This window comes from Ailuropoda melanoleuca, chromosome 8 (genome assembly GCF_002007445.2).
Source record: "Ailuropoda melanoleuca isolate Jingjing chromosome 8, ASM200744v2, whole genome shotgun sequence".
In the NCBI taxonomy this organism is placed as follows: domain Eukaryota; kingdom Metazoa; phylum Chordata; class Mammalia; order Carnivora; family Ursidae; genus Ailuropoda; species Ailuropoda melanoleuca.
The window spans coordinates 54,495,286-54,516,586 of NC_048225.1; the positions used below are offsets into that span (position 1 = coordinate 54,495,286).

Genomic DNA, 21,301 nt, shown 5'->3' on the forward strand with positions numbered 1-21,301 from the left:
CTTCAGCTCCTAGCACTGTGCATGGCTTTCAGTTCAAATTGGGCTTTCAGTTAGTACTTGTTGATTAAGAGCATAAATTAATCCTTTGTCTCAGGTGTGGGTTTTTGTTTTCTTTTGTTTTTTTGATTGCTCCTCTCCCCAGGTGATTCCTGTCTCTCTGTCTTCCAAATACCTGGAAAGGCTGAAGAACAATGTGATGGTAATTGAAACATGGAACAAGGTGCGGAGCCCAGGACAAGACAAGTTGCTCGGGCTGGTGAAACTCCCCCTCCATCAGTTTTACATGTCATTCAAGTAAATAGGATCTTTTGGAGTATTCTTTACTTTACATCTTTATCTTTGTATGGACTGAAGAGGAATTCTTTTGGTTTGCAAAAATGACTAGCCCAATAATACCTTGGAGGACTTTTCTCAATTTCACCACAGTTGCTGCACTTTCTCCTATGTTAGGACAGTTTTACAGATGCTGCTTACCATGTTTCAGGTCCTGTGCTAAGAACCTTACATACATCAAGTCATTTAATCCTCACAACAGTTTTCTAAGGCAGGTAATTTTTATTTCCCCTATTTTGCAGATGAGTTAACAAAGGCACAGAGGATTCAAATAACTTGTCATATATATTGTAAGTAGGAGGAGCAGGGTTAGAACTCAGAGAGTTCTGCTGCTTCACCAAGAAGCTCTACTGCCAAAGGTTGTCACCTCACAAAACTAATGGTTTAGTTCTCTGTCACAAAAACATCAGTACTGTTTACTTCATCTGTTTGCAAGATTTCTATACTGAGTGTTGTCTTTTGGACCTTCACATTTGATCACGGTGCATCACTTCTCACTGTGCAGCATCCCAGTGCGGTATTGATTTATCTGAAGGTTATTTCTGTCCTCACTACAGACTGTTCATTTTTTGTTTTGGTTCAAGGCACTGATTTTTAGTTATTTTAGCACTGACTTCTTTCCTAACAGCCTTCTTACTTCTCTGTGTTTTAAATGCTGTTGTTTTACATTTTACAGAGAGCCCTTTTGTGGGCACTGTTTCACGTGAGCCTTTCTATAACCCCAGGAAGTATTACCATTATCCCCTTTTTACAAATGAGGAAACTTATCCTTTGACTTGCAGAAGTCAGCCAGTCTGGCTTTCTTTTTATCATCTGTAAAATGAGGGTGATGATAGATCCCATGTCTCCCTTATGGCACAATTGTGACAATCCAGTGAGAAAATAAGTGGGTAAGCCTTCTGTGAACAGTGAAATACTTATGATGGTAACACTGGAAAGCATGGTCAGGCTAAGGAGTGCTACTGAAATCATGCCACTGTCAGCTGTAGGTTTTTTTTCCCCTTTTTTAGTTGTGATATTAGTGTGGTCTGGTACTTCCCTTCCCTTCTCATTTCATTAGACCCCATTCTTCGCTGAAAGAGCATAAAACAATAGTAGCCACTGTTACTGAGTACTTTTATGTGCTAAGTATTATAGTTGGTATATTTTAGGTTTGTTATCTCAGCTAATCCTAATAACTGCCCTTGATGGAAGTTTTATTACCTACATTTTACAGAAGAAGAAACAGACTTAGAAAGGTTAAATTGATTACTTAGAGTCATTCACAAGTACGTAGCAGAGCTAAGGTTCAGCATTGTATAATGAAGAGCATTTGGACTTTTTCTCATCTGTTAATAGTAGATAATGCCAACTTTTGCAGTGTTAGAAGGATTATAGATGGCAGATATTATTGGTAATATTATCCAAATCTTACCTGCCAGACTCCAAAGACCATGGTTTTTCAAGTTGACCACACTGCCTCCCTGTAAGGTAATGCAGTTCAGCAAGCCTGTGCTGAGACAGTGCTCAGTCCCACATGCTGGGCTTGGGGTCATGGTGATAACAGACATAAATCAGACATTCTCTGCTTTCAGATTGCTACATTTGGAACTTAACTGCCTGGTAATTTTTATTTGATGAGCTATGATGGAATCATGTATTTTTTCAAACCAATATTTTCTAGTTGTAGACCCATTTTTAACAAACTGAGAAATAAACCAAGTAGGAAATGCAGCAGCCAACTCTGTGACATGATTGATGGTTGTTATTTGCTCATTCGCAACTTCTCTCCCTTTAGAGATCCCAAAATTTCTCGCCTGCTGCTTGATGCTCAGTACCCAGTTGTTGCTGTTGACAGCTACATGCCTGTGATTGATGTGTTCTCAGGCCACCAAAATGGGAGTCTTCGTGTCTTTTTAGCCATGGGTTCTTCAGATCAGATAATGGCTCTACAAAGGTTAAAGAATGAAGAAGGAACACTTCCTCCTTTCCACCCTAGGCCAGCGCATTTTCTGGACCAGCCATCTATAGCATCTGTTAATATGGTAGTGATTAAACACTTGATTATTTACAAAAACCATAATCTCATTTTAAGGTGTACAACATAATTCTTTAATATACATAACATTGTGAAAGGATTACCACAGTGAAGGCTTTTAACGGTCGCTTCACCTATTTACTTTTTTTTTTTTTTTTAAAGATTTTTATTTATTTATTTGACAGAGATAGAGACAGCCAGAGAGAGAGGGAACACAAGCAGGGGGAGTGGGAGAGGAAGAAGCAGGCTCACAGCGGAGGAGCCTGATGTGGGGCTCGATCCCATAACGCCAGGATCACGCCCTGAGCCGAAGGCAGACGCTTAACCGCTGTGCCACCCAGGCGCCCCTCACCTATTTACTTTTTTATGTGTGAAGTGAGAGCACTTAAGATCTATTAGTAATTTTTAAGTGTCATCATCTCATTTTATCTTGCATGTTTTAATGAAACCATTGCCCCAGATCCTTATTTCAGTAGTGAAAAGGAGCATATTTGCACTCCAGTGCATGCTGTAGATCCAAGGAATTATTTGTTTTGTGGTTTAAATGTATATCTGCCCCTCTGAACTTTTTGAATTTATAAAGAAACTCTAATTGGACAACCACATCCTAATCCTCTAAGTTACTAAATTGATTGCCTTTTTAAAAATTAGGGTGAACCTGAGACTGCATTTTAAAAGGTCTTAATTAAAAAAAAGATAATCGGGGGGATGGGGAATAGGGGTGGGAGGTTGACAATGATCCCAAATGTAAGCCCGCAAAATCTTACTCTGTTTCTTAACCAAATCCACATTGGAGAGTTATGATGAAGTTCCTTGCTTTTCTAACAGTAAATTCTAAAGAGTAATTTGTTTTGTACAGTGATGTACAACTGAGAAAGCACATTGATATACTTTTACATGTTTATTTCCCTAATACTACATGAGGGGAACCATTGTCATTCACTTTTTAGGTGATGAAACAGAGTCGAAAGACGTTATGTTATTTGTCCAGGGTCACGTAGCTAAGAATGGGAGAATCAGAGTTTAGACACAAGCCTTCTTTTTTTTTTTTTTCTTTTTTAAGAGAGAAAGAGAGAGAGCGTGCACAAGGAGGGGAAGGGCAGAGGGGGAGGGAGAGAATCTCAAGCAGACTCCCCGAAGTGGAGCCCTACGCCGGGCTTGATCTCAGCCAGATCTCAGTCTCCACGTGATTTAAGTGTGTTAAGTTTTTAAAACAATCTGAATGACAAATGTGATGTCCCTAACAGAGAGAGATTAGGAAAATGTCTGTGAGTAAGTTTTTGTTTATTTGTATATTATGAACTCCAAACACTACTCTTTCTATTAGATACTAGTGTCTGTTAATAGATAATAGTAGCTTTTTAAGTTAAAAAATGACAGAAAAAGCACAAAGAAAACTTATTTATAATATTCCCAAGTCTATTTAAGTGTTATATGGCCCTCACCTTGCAATGTAGACTCAGATTTTGTTAAATTCCATACCAAAAGTTAGAAAATATTACTATGAGCATAAAAGAACTCTTTGAAAGATTAGATATCTATACAGTTGTTTTTCTTCCTGCACTCACGTCCCTCATCCATTTCAGCATCTGCAGAACCGAATTATTAAATTACTCTAATACTGTATGGCCAAATTAAGCAGTTGCTGAGATTATGAGAGATTTTTTTTAACCCAAATTTTTCTTCTCTGGGGAATCAAATTGAAAGTTCTCTGTTTCCCTAAGGAAGGTTTTGGAGCAGATATTGCTGATATGTTTTTAGAATACAAAGCAAAGACCTTATATAATTTCTTTTTTTTTTCTTTAAAGATTTTATTTATTTATTTGACAGAGAGAGAGACAGCCAGTGAGAGAAGGAACACAAGCAGGGGGAGTGGGAGAGGAAGAAGCAGGCTCCCAGCGGAGGAGCCTGATGTGGGGGCTCGATCCCAGAACCCTGGGATCACGCCCTGAGCCGAAGGCAGACGCTTAACGACTGAGCCACCCAGGCGCCCCAAGACCTTATATAATTTCTATTCCAAATTCATGGGATTAGTAGTTAGAATGTTAAACACATGTAACTCATACAGTTTGACCCCTGAATCCTGAATTCCCTCTTTGAATATTCCCACTTATCAGTTGTCTCGTGTCTGTTGAAGGTGTATAGAGTAGAGGTAAGAAGGTTGGCTGCAGAGTCAGACTACCTAAATTCAGACCCTGGTTCTACTCTTGTTAGCTGTGCCTGTGAAATTAGTTGCTACAAGTGAAGGGCTTAGTATAGTGCCTGGTTATAAGAAATAATAAAAACCTTAAATTATTATTAGTATAGGTTACCTTCAATAATGGTATGTTCTCAACCTCCCCTACTAGTCCTTACCATTAATGAATAATCTCAGTGTTATTCCCAACTTCATTAAAAATAGTAATTTGGGGCATCTGGCTAGTTCAGTCAGTAGAGTGTGCGACTCTTGATCTCAGGGTCATGAGTTCGAGCCCTACACTGGGTGTGGAGCCTACTTAAAAAAATTAGTATATTAATACCTATTTGCTTCATGTGTATATTTTTTTGTCCTATTAGGATATTCTTAATGTATTCTGTTCTTAGTGTACTAAGAATCAGGAACCAATGTTGAATTTAATCAAATGCCTTTTTTGCATTTATTGAGATAGTCATGTTTTTTCCTTTGTTTCATTAGTGCAGTGAATTACATTTATGGATTTCCTAATATTGACTTAGTCTCACAGTCCTAAGTAAATCCACCTTGATCTGATTACAGTGAGCAGTTGTAAGATTTATACACTATGAAAATTAAGTATCTGTTTTAGTATCAGCTAATTACACCTATTTCTTCATCTAGACTCAGATTTCATAGAGAAACAGGAATATTCTAAGAAAGTTTTTCTTTAAAACTCACCAGTAAAAAAAACGAAAACAAAAACCTCACCAGTATCTCTATTTCATTTAATAGGCAGAGGACCAAAGAAACGGATTGATGGAACATCACTTTGAGCTCCGTGTAGAGAAAGTTAAAGGGCTAGCCCCTCTTCAGGCAACAGTCTGGGGAGAAGCAGATTGTTATGTCCAGTACTACTTTCCAGTTCAAGACTCCCAATCCAGTGTGCTAAAAGGACCTGAGTTCCCCGAAAATGGTAGGTTTGGGAGGTTAGAGTTTCTCATTCTTGTGTATGGTTCTTTCATTGGCTATACTTAGAATTTTGCTTTTTCCTGAGTGAATTTTGTGTTCCTAAACGTTTCTAGTCTTAACCTGGATAGTACAGGAGATAGTTTAAGTTTTTATTTTTCTTTTCTTATGTTATTTCTTGTAACTTTTTATTTTGATATAATTTCAAATTTACAGGAAATTTAACAAAAATGGTAGAAAGGACTTCTATATACCCTTTACCTAGATCCATAAGTGATTTATATTTTGACCCATCTTATATCATTTACATGCCTACTCACTCTTATCTATACACATACAATTGATTCTCATTACTCGCAGTAGTTATATTCTATATAACACAGCAATGTCAGGGACACTGAATTAGGGAATACTGAACCATTGCTCTTAGGGGAAATATGTACATATATATCTCACATAGATCATAATTGTAAATCCTAAAACAACATATTCTAGTAGGTTTTACTTTCTTTATTTTACAAAAGAGATAACAAGGTTCAGAAATGTTAAATGACTGCGGCTACCCCAGTGACAGTAACAAGGTTCACAGTCAGAACCCATCCACCTGGCCCCAGAGCCAGATATTCTTGCGCTGCACCACACTAGCCTCGAACATCTCCATCATCTGATCATGTCTGAGAGCTAAAACAAGAAAGCAGAGTGTCACTTTGTTCAAGCTCAGCTGGGAATGATCAAGTCAGGTGACTCAGATGTTTGGCCATTCTCAGCATGTCCACAAATAACTGCAAAAGCACTGCCGGTATTGATTATTGGGGTTCAAATAAGGGACTTGTATCCAGAATATATAAAAAAAAAAAAACTCTGACAAATAATAATTAAAAAATAGTCTAATTAAAAAATGTTCAGAAGATCTGAATAGACATTTCTTCTAAGATATACAAAGGCCAATAAGCACGTGAAAAAATACCCAGCATCATTAGTCATTTGGGAATGAAAACCAGAAGCACCACAAGATACCACTTCTTTCCATCAAGATGACAATAATTAAGAAAACCCAAAAACAAAGAGCAGACTAGCAGGTGTTGACAAGGGTGTGGAGAAATTGCAACCCATAGATACTGTCCAGCAACAAAGAGATCTCTTTCTTCTGTATTATCAGGGAGCCTTTGGGGGATCATACCTACTAGGGAAATGGACTTTGGTAGAGGTAATGTAGAAGATAGAGGTTCTGGTTCCAGGGCCATGATCTACTGCTTCTAAGACCTTTGGGTGCACTATGTAACCTCAGTATGTCCGTATTCTGTCTGTTAAGTAGGAGTAATAATAGTTGCTTTGTTTTCCTCACAGGAGCATTGTAAGAATGAAATTGAATAATACTGGGTATTAACATTCTGTTACTACATATAAAACACTAAATGTTGTGTTGGATTATTCTGAATTGCTTTTCTTTTCCAAAGGAATCTCTTTGAAGCCTTTCAGATCTTCAACCACACTCTGTGTTCCAGATCCCATCTTTAATAGTGAACACTGTCACTCTCTCCTGTTGCCAACTGAAGTTCCAGTGCAAAGGCTTCTACTGAGTGCCTTCTCTGCACAGGGGCTTGTACCTGGAGGAGGAATCCAGTTTGAAATCTGGTGCAGGTATAATGTGAAACTGATTTTGTACCCAGAAAGGAAGTACACAGTCATAGAGCATGCTTCTTCCCTTGACAGCTTAGGTTGAATTGTAAGGAAGCTAAGCAATCCCTTCTACCCTATTTTATATCATCTGGCTTGTTAGTTAGTGACTCTTCTCCAGATTTTACTGAAATCTGTATTATTGGGCTCTTGAGAGCAGTTGTATCTCATGCTTTTAACCACTTGTAACATGTAGAAGTGAAGTTCTATCAGTTTTACCTCCTACTGCTCTTAAATATTCAGTCACCTGTTTTCTCCTATTTACTGCCTTATTTGGTTCAGTCCCTCATGATGTCATGCCTAAATTACTGATAGCCTCCTGACTGGTCTCCCCACTTCTAAACTTATTTCTTATAATCCTTTCTTCCCAGAAAAGTACTCTTTCTACCAGAAGAGTACCCTTCATAAAGTATAAATCCCCTCATGTCACAGACTTGACGTGAATGCAGATGCGCAGCCTCCGTTGCATCCCTACTCCCAAGAAACCAACAAAAATGACAAAGAGCGTATAGATGTAAAAGAAGACAGAGCATCCAGAACAGAACTAGGGAAGAGTACCATTCACTTGCCAGAAACTTTTCCTAAAATCAGTCAGGTGAATTTAGGTTTGATTTAAAACTGATATAAGAATGGAATATTTTGACAGGAGAAGGAAGTAGAATAGATACTAACAGATATTTTAAATTTGGGGCCCTTAGGCCGCAAGCCGTAGAAGAGTTTGGAACTGCTCCACTTAGAACCATTTTCCTGCTACAGGATGAATGCTCTCAAAAGTGGCTATTCCCAGAAGTCCAAGTCAGATGCAGATAACCAAACAAAAGCCTGTAGGAAGCTGGGCTTTGTTCTGAACACAGAGTATAATTTGTGGAGTTCCTCCTCCACATGACGGGCAATAAATCCAGCCAGACACGACCACAACCGTATGCCACAAATACAGAACAGCCAGGCTCCAAAGATAACTTGATACCAAAAGCTGATCCCTTGGGCAAATTGAATCATTTATCCACCTAATCCTTCCAACTGACAGCTTGTGCTTTTGCGTCTTACAGATACTATTATCCTAACGTGAGAGACCAGATGGTTGCCAAAGGAACCTTGCCATTATCAAGGATCTGTGCCATGGTAACCATGCAGCACCGTGAGGATGTGGGAATACAGACCTTCAATCTCCCTTTAACCCCCAGGCTTGAGAACAGGAAAGAACTGAGGAACCAGTCATCAGGTAATTGAAGACTGCTTTGTCTCTCCCTTTCGAAATCAGTATACGGAAATATCCCTTTTCTCTATAAATAGCAACTCTTCATATTTTGAGAGACTTACCCTTTTAAGAATCTGATGAAAACTATGATCTACCTTCTCTTAGGAAAATGAACGTATGAGTTTATTGTGTGCAGATGCTGTCCAATTTTAGAAAATGCGTATTTCCATGGACTGTCTGCATAAATGTTGCTTGTCTCATTTCACCTTTAACTTCAGCAAGCATTTAAGAAGCCTCACAGCATAAATCCTAAGTGTTATGTAGGTGTACTCAGAGAATTATTCCAGGGCAACATGAGCAGATGTGGGATTGGTAGAATACAGTTAGCACAAACGGGGAATTCACTGTAAGGGAGAAAGAGGTTAGGATTTAAAGTTGAAAGGGATTCATTAGAATTCAGAGTTTTGAGTTTCATCCTAATTGTTTCAGTAGGATGACCTACCCTCCAGGTACGTCATCAGATAACTAGAATTGGCCTGCTAAATTAAGTTACTGTGCTTGCTTGCTGCAGAGTATCTGCCAATGAAAAAGGTTTTATATTGCCATGATTAAGATTGAGTTGTTCCTCCTGACGGTCACTGATCAGCTTGTTCTGTTATTTCTGAAGGTTTTCTCTGAAATGTGGTAATAGGAAGGTAGAATTTTTATGAAAGAATGTCATGTAAAGGGTGTTTCAGGTGGTGGTGGTAGAAGGGTGATAGAAATTTATGTGTGAAAACCTTTTAAAAGTTTAAAAAAGAAGAAAGGCTGGAGTCCATCTCAATTCTATAAAAATAACTGGGAGTTTAGGAACACCTAGGTGGCTCAGTTGGTTAAGCGTATGCCTTCAGCTCAGGTCATGATCTTGGGTAATGATCTCGGGGTCCTGGGATCTATCCCTGCATTGGGCTCCCTGCTCAGTGGGGAGCCTGCTTCTCTCTCTCTCCCTCTGCCACTCCCCTCACCCTACTCAATCTGTCTCTCTCTCAAATGAATAAATAAAAAATCCTTTTAAAAAAATAACTGGGGGGCGCCTGGGTGGCACAGTGGTTAAGCGTCTGCCTTCGGCTCAGGGCGTGATCCCGGCGTTGTGGGAGAGCCCCACATCGGGCTCCTCAGCTATAAGCCTGCTTCTTCCTCTCCCATTCCCCCTGCTTGTGTTCCCTCTCTCGCTGTCTGTCTCTATCTCTGTCGAATAAATAAATAAAATCTTTAAAACAAAAAATAAATAAATAAATAACTGGGAGTTTTAAAAAATCTGAAATTAAGTTCTGCCTCTGATAGTTGTGTGATCTTGGCAAGCAGTTCAGCCTCTGACATAGTTTCTTGGATGTAAAGTGAAAATAGTAACTTTTGTTCTGCCTTTATTAATCTTAAAGTACAATAATATAACGTGATTCTGGCCATAGACATTTTGTCTCACTGCTAATGCCCCTTATTGTTCATTAAGGTGGTTTTTTTTTTTTTTAAAGATTTTATTTATTTATTTGACAGAGATAGAGACAGCCAGCGAGAGAGGGAACACAAGCAGGGGGAGTGGGAGAGGAAGAAGCAGGCTCATAGCAGAAGAGCCTGATGTGGGGGCTCGATCCCATAACGCCGGGATCACGCCCTGAGCCGAAGGCAGACGCTCAACCGCTGTGCCACCCAGGCGCCCCTATCCTCTTCCTTCTGATCAGGACTTGGGGTTTGGTAGAACAGAGACTCTTCCAACTAACCATTTTTTTTTTCCTTTTGTCCTCATTAGGTTTACTGGATGTGGGCCTAAGGTACTGGCGTACTCCCAGGACAGCAGAGGGAGTTCTTGCTGCCCGAGCTGTCTCTATCTCAGTCCAGATTATCAGAGCCTGTGGTCTGCAAGCAGCAGCCAAGTAAGTCCACCTTAGAAAAGCAGCCCTCATCTTTTTCCAGTGCAGTCCACACAACATATGAGGCTCAGATACGCAAAACTTGCTTGTGTACAATTTCCAGTTTATAAAGCACAGCTTCATTTTTTCCTTCAGAAAGCATGTAAGAGTATACGTGAGTAAATCACTTGCAAACTTTACTACTTCAGCTGTTATTAGCAACTTTGTTCCTTGACCTTATTCAACAGTCTTATCCTCTACTCTACTCAACCACTCATTTACACAGGCATACCCTATACCCTCAAACGAAGCCAGGACCAATTGCTCCAGCTCTTCTGTAATCTCATATTCAGTCCGTAGTACCACCTCCCGTTTTTCTAGCTTGTTCCCCTTCTGTCTGTTCTCAACATGGAAACCAGTGATCCTATGAAAACTTAAGTCAGACCTTGACACACCTCTACTTAAAACCCATCAGTGTCTTTTCATCCCATTCAAAGTAAAAGTCAAACTACTAAAAATGGCTGTGAGACCCCACATGATCTGGCTCCTTATTATCTTTATGACTTTATCTTCTGCTCATCTCCCCTCTACTCTTGTTGCTTCTGAACACACCAAACTCATTTGCCCCTCAGGGAATTTGTCTTGCTGTTTTTGCTGCCTAGAACACTGCTGCTGTATACGAAGAGCATGACCCTCTCTCTCTCTCTCTCTTTTTTCTTTTTAAGATTTTTATTTGTTTATTTGTCAGAGAGAGAGAGAGAGAGCACACAAGTAGGGGGAGCGGCAGGCAGAGGGAGAAGCAGGCTCCCCACTGAGCAAAGAGCCTGATACAGGACTTGATTCCAGGACCCCGGGATCATGACTTGAGCCAAAGGCAGATGCTTAACCAAGGGAGCCACCCAGGCGTCTCAGCGTGGCCCTCTCTTATCTCCTTCAGGCATTTGTTCATACTTCTCTCCACCTTGAATGTTCTTCCTTTTGTCCACTGAACAAACTCCTGTTTGCTTTCGACTTGGCAGCTTCTTTGCAGCCTTCCTTTATTTCTTCCTACGTGTAGACAGAAGTGGTGCTTTGTCCTTTGTCCTTTTTTTTTCTTTTTTTGAGGATTTTATTTATTTATTTATTTATTTATTTATTTATTTGAGAGAGAGAGAGCATAAGCAGGGGGAGCAGCAAAGGAAGAGAGAGAAGCAGGCTCCCCGCTGAGCAAGGAGTCCAGTGTGGGGCTCAATCCCAGGACCCTGGGATCATGACCTGGGCCAAAGACGGACAACCAGCCAACTGAGCCCAGGTGCCCCTGTCCTTTGTCTTTTAGCACCTTAGTTGTAGCCCGTATTACTCAGTTTCAGTGATTTGCATACATGAGTTTCCTGCACTATGCTCTGAGTTCCTCTAGTCACTGTCTGAACTCCTCTCTGCCCCCTGCCACCACATAGCATAATTCTAGCACATAACAGGTGCCCAGTAAGAAAGAGAACTAAGTCATGCTTCCACTATAGACTAGTTCACTTTGGACACGAGTTCAAGAAAGAAGCAGGTAAGTGTTCCATAACTTTTTCCCTTGTTGTAACTTAGAGTCAGATCATTTGCCTTTAACTTTACAGTCTGTAAAAAACGAATTGAATTACTGCCATATGAGATCTGACACTGAAGCAGTTGGTGAAATGTTCATCCTGGTTAACATTTTTTGTCACTAAATTCTCCAAATGGACTTCCAGTGTTTGCAGGAGAGCGTTTTGGTGTAGGTGTTAACAGGGCAGTTTTTTAATCATGTCATTCCCTCACATTAAAACTTTTGATGGTTTCCCATTGTCAGTAGCAGTGGTCTAATTTTAATCGTGCTTTCCTATTAACAGAAAAATAAAAGTTTAGCATACCCTCTGAATAACTATATACATATATTTTTGTGTGTAAATCATCTTCATATACTATTTATTAAATGCATTATAAAATGTACACTAGCATATACAGAACTTTAACATATGAGATAACAAATATAGAAGTTTTAATGTTTTCTTCCTATGCCCAGTAGTTTTTCCTATATATAAACCCCCTAGGTTGTACACACTCTACTTTAGGTACTACTGGTTCACAGGTAAGCTCTAACCTGCTCAGTTTGGCATTCAGAGCCCTTCTGAATCTCAGTCTTGAAAGAAGAGCAGAAGTTATCAAAATGCCCAGGAGAGCTGAAAACTATTTTGTTCACAGGGAAGAACATGTACAAAGGCAAGGAGGCATGAAACTTCTGTCTGTGGAGTACCTGTTCTATGTAAGACCCAGCCAGCCAGGGTCAGAATCTGCAAATTAACCACAATTGAATTGGCAGAGAAGTACTTGGAGTTTGGATACTCAGTAGCTCTCTCAAACAGATAAGAAGCTCAGTAGTCCCTCTCTTTGGGGATCATAAAAAAAGTCAGATCACATGGCATCCAGTTTGTTGTAAGCCTTGCATTTGGTCTGTGTTACCGTTTCAAAGAAGGAAAGGTTAACAAGCCAGGCGAGTTGTAACACTACATTCTTCTGATAGTTTGGATAGTCTTCAGTCCTACAGAATATGAGACAGTATAATGGAAACAGAATTGCAGTAGAAATTGGACCCCTTGGCTTCTAGTCCCACCCCTGTCTTTCACTAGCTGTGTGCGATCTTGGTCTAATTTCTTTACTTCTCAGGGGCTAAGTTTCTTTATCCGAAAAATGGAAATTATGAACACCTCCCCTGATTTTATAAGGATCAGTATAAGAATTAACAAATATGAAGTCACTTTATAAATTAACTACTATACAAATGATTAGTTGCATTTGTATAAATAACTAACATTACTCTTATTAGCCAGCAAAATGTAGTAAAATTAGGAATAAGTTTTACTTCTCCTCTTATTGATAAGATAGGAATTCTTGGTATCCAGATAGCAGGTTCTCTGAAGTCAGCCTTCTCTTATCAGGAGACACCAACCCTCAGGGCACCTGGATGACTCTGTCAGTTAAGCATCTGACCCTTGATTTCAGCTCGGGTCATGATCTCAGGGTCTTGAGATAAAGCCCCGCCATCTGGCTCCCTGCTCAGCGGGAATCTGCTTGAGATTCTTTCTCTCTGCCCCTCCCTCTGCTTGTGCACACTTGCTCTCTCTCTTTCTCTCTCTCTCTCTCAAAAAAAAAAAAATCTTTTAAAAAAGAAGAGACAGACACCAACCCTCATCTTCAGTAACAGTGGTCTTCCTGAAAATACATTTTCAATGTCTGTGTCAACAGACCCCTTCTTTCTTATTCACGTGAGTCTTTTAACTAACCTGATCTTTAACTGAGAATGAGTAGAAATTTCATGAACATACATGGGTTCATTGATTTGCTGGTGAAGTACTAGCAAAAAGATAATGGGATCAAAGGAAGAGAAATCACAGTCTAGATATAGTCACTTGTTTGACAGCCGAGGCCCTGCAAAACTTTTTAAGTTCCACGAGGGTAAAAAATTGCAGTTATTTCACTACTCTCTGTTATCTAGCTCTGAGCCCAATGCATGATACACACAGCAGATGCTTAGGAAATAATTATTGAATGAATGAATTCAGACTGGCTTTGGACCCATACTTCCTTTGCTATCACTGCCATCTCTGAGAGTTACTTGTTGTATAGATATGCTCTCCTTATTTTAGCAAAGAGGACGATGAAACTTGGAAGAGTTTGAATAACTTGTCCAAGGTCACACATTTAATTAAATGATAGAGCAAGATTAAAACCCAGATCTGAACTCTAGATTACTACCTTTTACTAATATATATCAAGTACAATAAAGAAGGAACCCCTCTAAATCTGCTTTGCAGCCATCAGGAAATGCTTCAAAAAGAGGTGACCTCTTTGGGGCACCTGGATAGCTCAGTTGGTACAGCATGCAACTCTTGATCACAGGGTCATGAGTTCAAGCCCCACGTTGGGTGTAGAGCTTACTTGGAAAACACAAAAAAAGGGTATATGAAAAGAGGTGACCTCTTTGCCTAAATGTTAATTTTATACCCAACTTGGGGAAGTTGGGGTAAGGGAGTTTGTCTCGTACGACACCCATATGCTAAAGACTTATGACTCTTTATGAGTATCAGTTAAAGATGGGTAGGTTCTGTCTGTGTGTTGTGGTACATCTCTACTGAGAAAACAGCCCCAGAGACATCTGGGAACTGATCTGACGCTTGTCACTGGGCTTGGCGTTTTTGTGCTGAGCATAAACAATCTCACAGAACACCAGCATCAGATAAGGCTGCTTTGCAACCATGAGGAAGTGAAATAAAGTTACTCTGTAATCTTGTCTAGATACAAACCAGAACAAGGTCATTATGAAAATCACAAAAATACCTAAATCCCCCCATCCTGACCACTGCTGCTTTACCAATTACAGCCTTAGCCTTATTCTAATCCTCCCTCCTTCCTAGGTAAGATTCATTAGAACAGCAGTCCAGAGCAAAGCCCCACTTCCTTGAACAACCAAATCAGCTAATGAATCTAGTGCTATATAAGTCCTTTCTGATATCTTTTTACTAAAATTCCCCATGATTCCTCTTGGTATATGTTCTTTCTCATTGTATTGAACAGTAGAACCAGCTTGTTCAACTACCGTTGCTCCCTGGTATGGTAGTCTTTGGTTGAAGGTCATTGACAGTACAATGGAGTGTCCTTGGAGTGTCACTCTGGTAAACACGTGAATGTTGTCTTCCCCCACCCCATACACACGCACTATGATATTTAGATTACTAAGAAAGCATATTATGGCTCTCTCCAAAGCCTAGATAGGAAATATATGGTCAGTTAGTGTTCTTGGTGGCCTCATGGACACGATGCAGATGTTTTCTAGGCAATCCGGCTGACTTCTGATACTGCCATCTCATTCCCATCCTTCTCCCCTTACAGGGCTCTGGCCGAGCAGGAACCCGCTCTGCAGTTCAGTGCCACAGTCGGGGTCAATGCCTTTGTCACCACTCATCTCTCCTTCCTGCCCAAGGGAGAACAGCGCCGAACCCGCCCTGTAGCCTGTTCCTTCTGCCCTGAGTTCTCACATCACGTAGAGTTTCCATGTAACTTGGTGACTCAGCACTGCAGTGGAGAGGCCTGTTTCCTGGCAGAACTGTTGGAATTTGCAGAGGTCACTTTTGCTATTTATCATGAAGATACCAAGTCAGGTGAGCGCCAATGACTAATCACAATCCGAATTAAAAGGGACTCTGTTTTGAATGGTAGAGCTCTTTCTAGAAAATACATGTTGAAATATTCAGCCGTTTGGTCAGTAAAGCACTAATTTCTCTTTTTTGTTTGATTTGACAGCCAGTGATATAACCAGTATCCAGTCATGCAGAGAGTATCTGCTTGGAGTAGTTAAGGTTCCCACAAAAGAGCTGCTGGTCAAGAGATCTGGTAAGGGTCCTCGATAATCACTTCCTAATTCTACCCCTTCTCATTTATTTTCCTACAAGAGATCATCTTGCATGGCTCCCTGTAAGATATGCAAAAGAAAACATGACCCCTAACAAATGCTTTTGTATAATCCCAAGTACCTTAAAAGTTTTCGGAGAAATATTTTAAGTCCTCTCCTAATCATTTCAAAAGTCTTCTAACAAAGTAAAGTAGCTCAAAGCTTTGTACTGTCGTCTTACTCCAGGAAAGATGATGATGATGGTGATACTACAAATAATAAATATGGTAATACCCATTACATTATATAGCATTTTGTGAAATATTTCCTCAGATATTGTGTGAGTCTCATTATAACCCTACTTGGTGGGGATACAGGATCTTACTATTTTTATTTTACAGATGAGGAAACTTAGGCTCACAGAGTTTAAGTGATTTGCCAAGACCACACAACTAGCGAGTGGCAGTACTGGAAATCAAGTCCAGATTCACCTATTCTTTGTCACTGTACCCTCCTCTCGCACTAAAGAAGGAATAAAGATAGGAGGTAATGGCCCAAAAGAAGACAGCCACCAAGGCAGTCTGGAAATAATGGTCCTGTCCTACTTACTGCTTGCTCAGTGATCTTGACCCTTCTGAGCCTCCGTTTTCTTATCTCATGAGTGGAGGTGGTTAATCCTGACAAGTCTGCAAAGTAGGGGCTGATGAAATCGGGTGTATAAAGTACCTGACACAAAGTAGGCACTCAGTAAATGTCAGCTTTCCTTCTCTTGCCCATCATCCTCCCTAGGATTGTGTAATCTAGTTTGCAGAATTCTAGCACACATCTCCCAGGTTTAATTGTGAATTAAAATTTGAGCAGTACTCTCTAACAGGTACTCTCTATGCCTGCCATAGGACAGTCTGTACAGCTTGGTATATAGGGTTTCTCACTTACGTCACTTATTTGTACAATGTGGTAGCTATAATAATTCGGGCAGGTCTCTGAGCTTCCATTTTCTCATCTGTAAAATAGGGATTATTATCCCAGTTATCAGGAGAATTAAGTGAAGTAATATGTATGAAGCACTAAAAGTATATCTGACACACAGTGGATACTCAATAAAGAATAGCTTTTATTATTTTGCAGCCTAGTGCCTGGTCCTTGGAGTATTTTTACTAAGTGGCAGTTCCTTCAGTAGAAGACTTAGGACTAGACCCTAGGTCTCCTGACCCATGCCTTTTCCAGTGTATTTATAGCACTTAAATAACATTTCACTTTTTTTCTCTAAATGAGGTGTATGTGTTTTAACGGGTTCGAGTGGAATGAATTAGGATGTAGGCAAGTTTTGTTTTATTTCCTCTTATTGTATTCCTCCTCTTCTCCATCGCTCATGTAGACACAGTACTGAATTACACATTCTTAGATTCAGGAGGGCCTGTAGAGGCCTAATTTCCTCATTTTGCTGATGAAAAAAATGAGGGTTGGAGAAGTGAATTGGTGCCATATGAGGCAAGTTTTCTTTTTTTTTAACATACAGTGTTATATTAGTTTCAGGTGTACAATATAGTGATTCAACAATTCCGTACGTCACCCTGTGCTCATCACAACTATACTTCTTAATCCCCATCACCTATTTCACCCATCCCCCCACCGGCCTCCCCTTGGTAACCAACAGTTTGTTCTCTATATAGGAGTTCGTTTCTTGATTTGTTTTCTCCCTCTCTTTTTTTCTCCTTTGCTTATTTAGTTTCTTAAATTCCATATATGAGTGAAACCATATGGTTTTTGTCTTTCTCTGACTGACTTATTTCATTTAGCAGTATAGTTTCTAGCTCCATCCATGGCAGTGCAAATGGGAAGATTTTATTCTTTTTATGGCTGAATAATATTTCATTGTGTATATATACCACATCTTTTTTTAAGTTTTTATTTTAATCTACTATAATTATTTATTTTAATCTACTATTTTTAATTTAATTTAATTTTAATCTACTATAATTAACATACAGTATTATATTAGTTTCTGGTGTACAGTGTAGTGATTCAGCAATTCTATACGTCACCCTCTGTTCCTCATGACAAGTGCACTCCTTAATCCCTACCACCTATTTAACCCATCCCCCCACACTCCTCCCCTCTGGTAACTATCTCTTTGTTCTGTATAGTTAAGAGTCTGTTTCTTGGTTTGTCTCTCTCTCTCTTTTTCCCCCTTTGCTCATTTGTTTTGTTTCTTAAATTCCACATAAGAGTGAAATCCTTTGCTATTTGCCTTTCTCTATTTCACCTAACATTATACTCTCTAGCTCTATCCGTGTCATTGCAAGTGGCAAGATTTCATTCTTTTTTATGGCTGAATAATATTCGTGTGTGTGTGTGTATCTCACATCTTCTTTATCCATTCATCTATCAATGTACACGACGTGGGCTGCTTCCGTATCTTGGCTATTGTAAATAGTGCTGCTGTAAACATAGGGGTGCGGGTATCCCTTCGAATTAGTGATTTTGCATTCTTTGGGTAAATAGCAAGTAATGTGATTCCTCAATTGTAGGTAGTGCTATTTTAAATTTTTGAGGGACCTCCAAATGGTTTTCCACAGTGGCTGTACCAGTTTGTATTTCCACCAACAGTGTAAGTAAGAGGGTTCCCCTTTCTCCGCATCCTCTTCAATACCTGTTGTTTCTTGTGTTGTTGATTTTAGCCATTCTGACAGGTGTGAGGTAATACTTCATTGTAGTTTTGATTTGCATTTCCCTGACGGTAAGTGATGATGAGAACCTTTTCATGTGTCTGTTGGCCATCTGGATGTCTTCTTTGGAGAAATGTCTGTTCATGTCTTCTGCCCATTTTTTGATTGGAGTATTTGTTTTTTGGGTATTGAGTTGTATAAGTTCTGTATATATTTTGGATACTAACCCTTATCAGATATGTCATTTGCCTTTTAGTTTTGTTGATTGTTTCTTTCAGTGTTTCGAACTTTTTTATTTTGATGTAGTCCCAATAGTTTACTTTTGCTTTTGTTTCCCTTGCTTCAATGGACATATCTAAAAAAAAAAGTTGCTATGACTGATGTGAAAGAAGTTACTGCCTGTGTTCTCTTCTAGGATTTTCATGGTTTCAGGTCTTTAATCCATTTTGAGTTTATTTTTGTGTATGGTGTAAGAAAGTGTGGTCCAGTTTCATTCTTTCGCAGTTATTGTCCAGTTTTCCCAACACCACTTGTTGAATGGTGTCTTTTTCCCAGTGGATATTCTTTCCTGCTTTGTCAAAGATTAATTGATCTTATAATTGTGGGTTTATGTCTGTTTTCTATTCTGTTCTGTTGACCTATGTGTCTGTTTTCATGCCAGGACCATACTGTTTTGATTACTACAGCTTTGTAGTATAACTTGAGGTCCAGAATTGTGATGCCTCCAACTTTGCTTTTCTTTTTCAAGATTGCTTTGGCTATTTTGGGTCTTTTCTGGTTCCATACAAATTTTAAGATTGTTTTTTCTGTGATAAATGCTATTGGTGTTTTGATAGGGATTGCTTTAAATATGTAGATCTTTGAGTTATAGGCATTTTAACAATATTCTTTCAATCCATGAGCATGGAATGTCTTTCCATATCTTTGTGTTGTCTTCAGTTTCTTTCATCAATATTTTATAGTTTTCAGAGTACAGGTCTTTTACCGCTTTGGTTAGGTTTATTCCTAGATACCTTGTTATTTTGGTGCAATTACAAATAGGATTGTTTTCTTAATTTCTCTTTCTGCTGCTTCATTATTGGTGCATAGAAATTCAACAGGGGCGCCTGTTGGTGGTTCAGTTGGTTAAGCATCCAGTCTTGATCTCAGCCCAGGTCTTGATCTTAGGGTCATGAGTTCAAGCCCTGCACTGGGCTACTTTAAAGAAAGAAAAAAATGCATCAGATTTCTGTACATTGATTTTGTATCCTGCAACTTTACTAAATTTGTTTATCAGTTCTACCAGTTTTTTGGTGGAATCTTTAGGGTTTTCTGTATATAGTATCATGTCATCTGCAAATAGTGAAAATTTTACTTCTTCCTTACCAATTTGGATGCCTTTTATTTCTTTTGCTGTATGCTTACCAATTTTACTTTTTTCCAAGAAACCAGCTCCTGGTTTCATTGATCTGTTCTATTGTATTTCTAGTTTCTATATCATTTCTTTCTGCTCTAATCTTTCTTATTTCCTTCCTTCTACTAGTTTTAGGTTTTGTTTTTTTGTTCTTTTTCTAGATTCGGTGTAAGGTTAAGTTGTTTATTTGAGATTTTTCTTGCTGCTTAAGGTAGGCCTCTATTGCTATAAACTTCGCTCTTAAAACTGCTTTTGCTGCATCCCAAATATTTTGGACCATTGTGTTTCATTTGTTTCCATCTACTTTTATTTCTTCTTTTATTTCCTAGTTGACCCATTCATTGTTTAGTAGCATGTTATTTAACCTCCACGTATTTGTATCCTTCCCAGATTTTTTCTTGTGATTGACTTCTAGTTTCTTAGCATTGTGGTCAGAAAAGATGCACGGTATGACTTTGATCTTCTTGAATTTGTTGAGGTTTGTTTTGTGGCCTGATATGTAATCTAATCTGGAGAATGTTCTATGTGTACTTGAAAAGAGTGTGTTCTCTGCTGTTTTAGGATGGAATGTTTTGAATATATCTGTTAAATCCATCTGTTACAGTGGGTCATTCAAAGCCATTGTTTCCTTGTTGATTTTCTGTTTAGATGATCTATCCCTTGACGTAAGTAGAATGTTAAAGTCTGCTAATGTTATTGTGTTGTTATCGATTAGTTCCTTTATGTTTGTTTTTAACTGTTCCACATATTTGGGTGTTCCTATGTTGGGTACATAAATATTTATAATTGTTGTATCTTCTTGTTAGATTGTCCCCTTTATTAATATAGAATGTTCTTCTTTGTCTCTTGTTACAGTTTGTTTTAAAGTCTATTTTGTCCAATATCAGTATTGCTACTCTGGCTTTCTTTTTACATCCATTTGCATGATAAATTTTTCTTCATCCCCTCATTTTCAATCTGCAGATGTCTTTAAGTTTAAAATGAGTCTCTTATAGGCAGCATATAGACAGGTCTTGTTTTTTATCCATTCTGAAATCTCTGATCCTTTCTTTCATGGTTTGCTGATTTTCTTTAATCATATATTTGGATTTCTTTCTCTTTATTCTTTGCATATTTATTAGTGGTTTTTTGATATATGGTTACCATTAGGTTTGCATATAACCTCCCCACTGTGTGCTCCAGGTGCTCTTCAGATTGCTGTTTCTACACTGTATGTTCTCAGGCTGTTTGCCTCCTCTCCAAGAGCAGCCCCAGTGCCCTCCGGACTCTATCAGAGCCAAGCATGCTGACCTTTAGAACTCTAGGCTTTAAGCCCCACTTATTGCAGAAACTCGTGAAATTTAGTCCCTCTCACTTTCCAAGCCAGTTGCAATGGGGATTCGTTTTCCCCATGAGCTCCCCTGTGTACTCGTCTGTCTCTTGCCCTTCTCGGTGGCCATGGCTCCCTCCCCACTGCAGCGGCCACAATCCATTTCTCTCCCAAACTGTGTCTCCACATCACCTACCTTCTTTGATGAGGCCTCATCTCTGCCTTTAGTTGTAGAGTTTGTTCTGCCAGTCCTCAGGTCAATTTCTGGGGTATTTAGGATGATTTGATAGTAATCTAGTTTTATTT

At 39.1% G+C, this 21,301-nt stretch overlaps 1 protein-coding gene across 5 annotated transcripts in view; it reads left to right on the forward strand.

The window, feature by feature from the left end:
• C2CD3 (C2 domain containing 3 centriole elongation regulator) overlaps nucleotides 1-21,301 on the forward strand; it is a 130,594-nt gene that overhangs the window by 49,244 nt on the left and 60,049 nt on the right. For all 5 annotated transcript variants that reach the window (XM_019795390.2, XM_034666350.1, XM_011219851.3 and 2 more), the window contains 8 exons: nucleotides 143-294; nucleotides 2,111-2,357; nucleotides 5,298-5,478; nucleotides 6,929-7,112; nucleotides 8,198-8,370; nucleotides 10,133-10,256; nucleotides 15,126-15,394; nucleotides 15,537-15,626. In XM_019795390.2, the coding sequence (XP_019650949.2) occupies nucleotides 143-294; nucleotides 2,111-2,357; nucleotides 5,298-5,478; nucleotides 6,929-7,112; nucleotides 8,198-8,370; nucleotides 10,133-10,256; nucleotides 15,126-15,394; nucleotides 15,537-15,626 (1,420 nt within the window). The remainder of the gene's footprint in view (nucleotides 1-142; nucleotides 295-2,110; nucleotides 2,358-5,297; nucleotides 5,479-6,928; nucleotides 7,113-8,197; nucleotides 8,371-10,132; nucleotides 10,257-15,125; nucleotides 15,395-15,536; nucleotides 15,627-21,301) is intronic.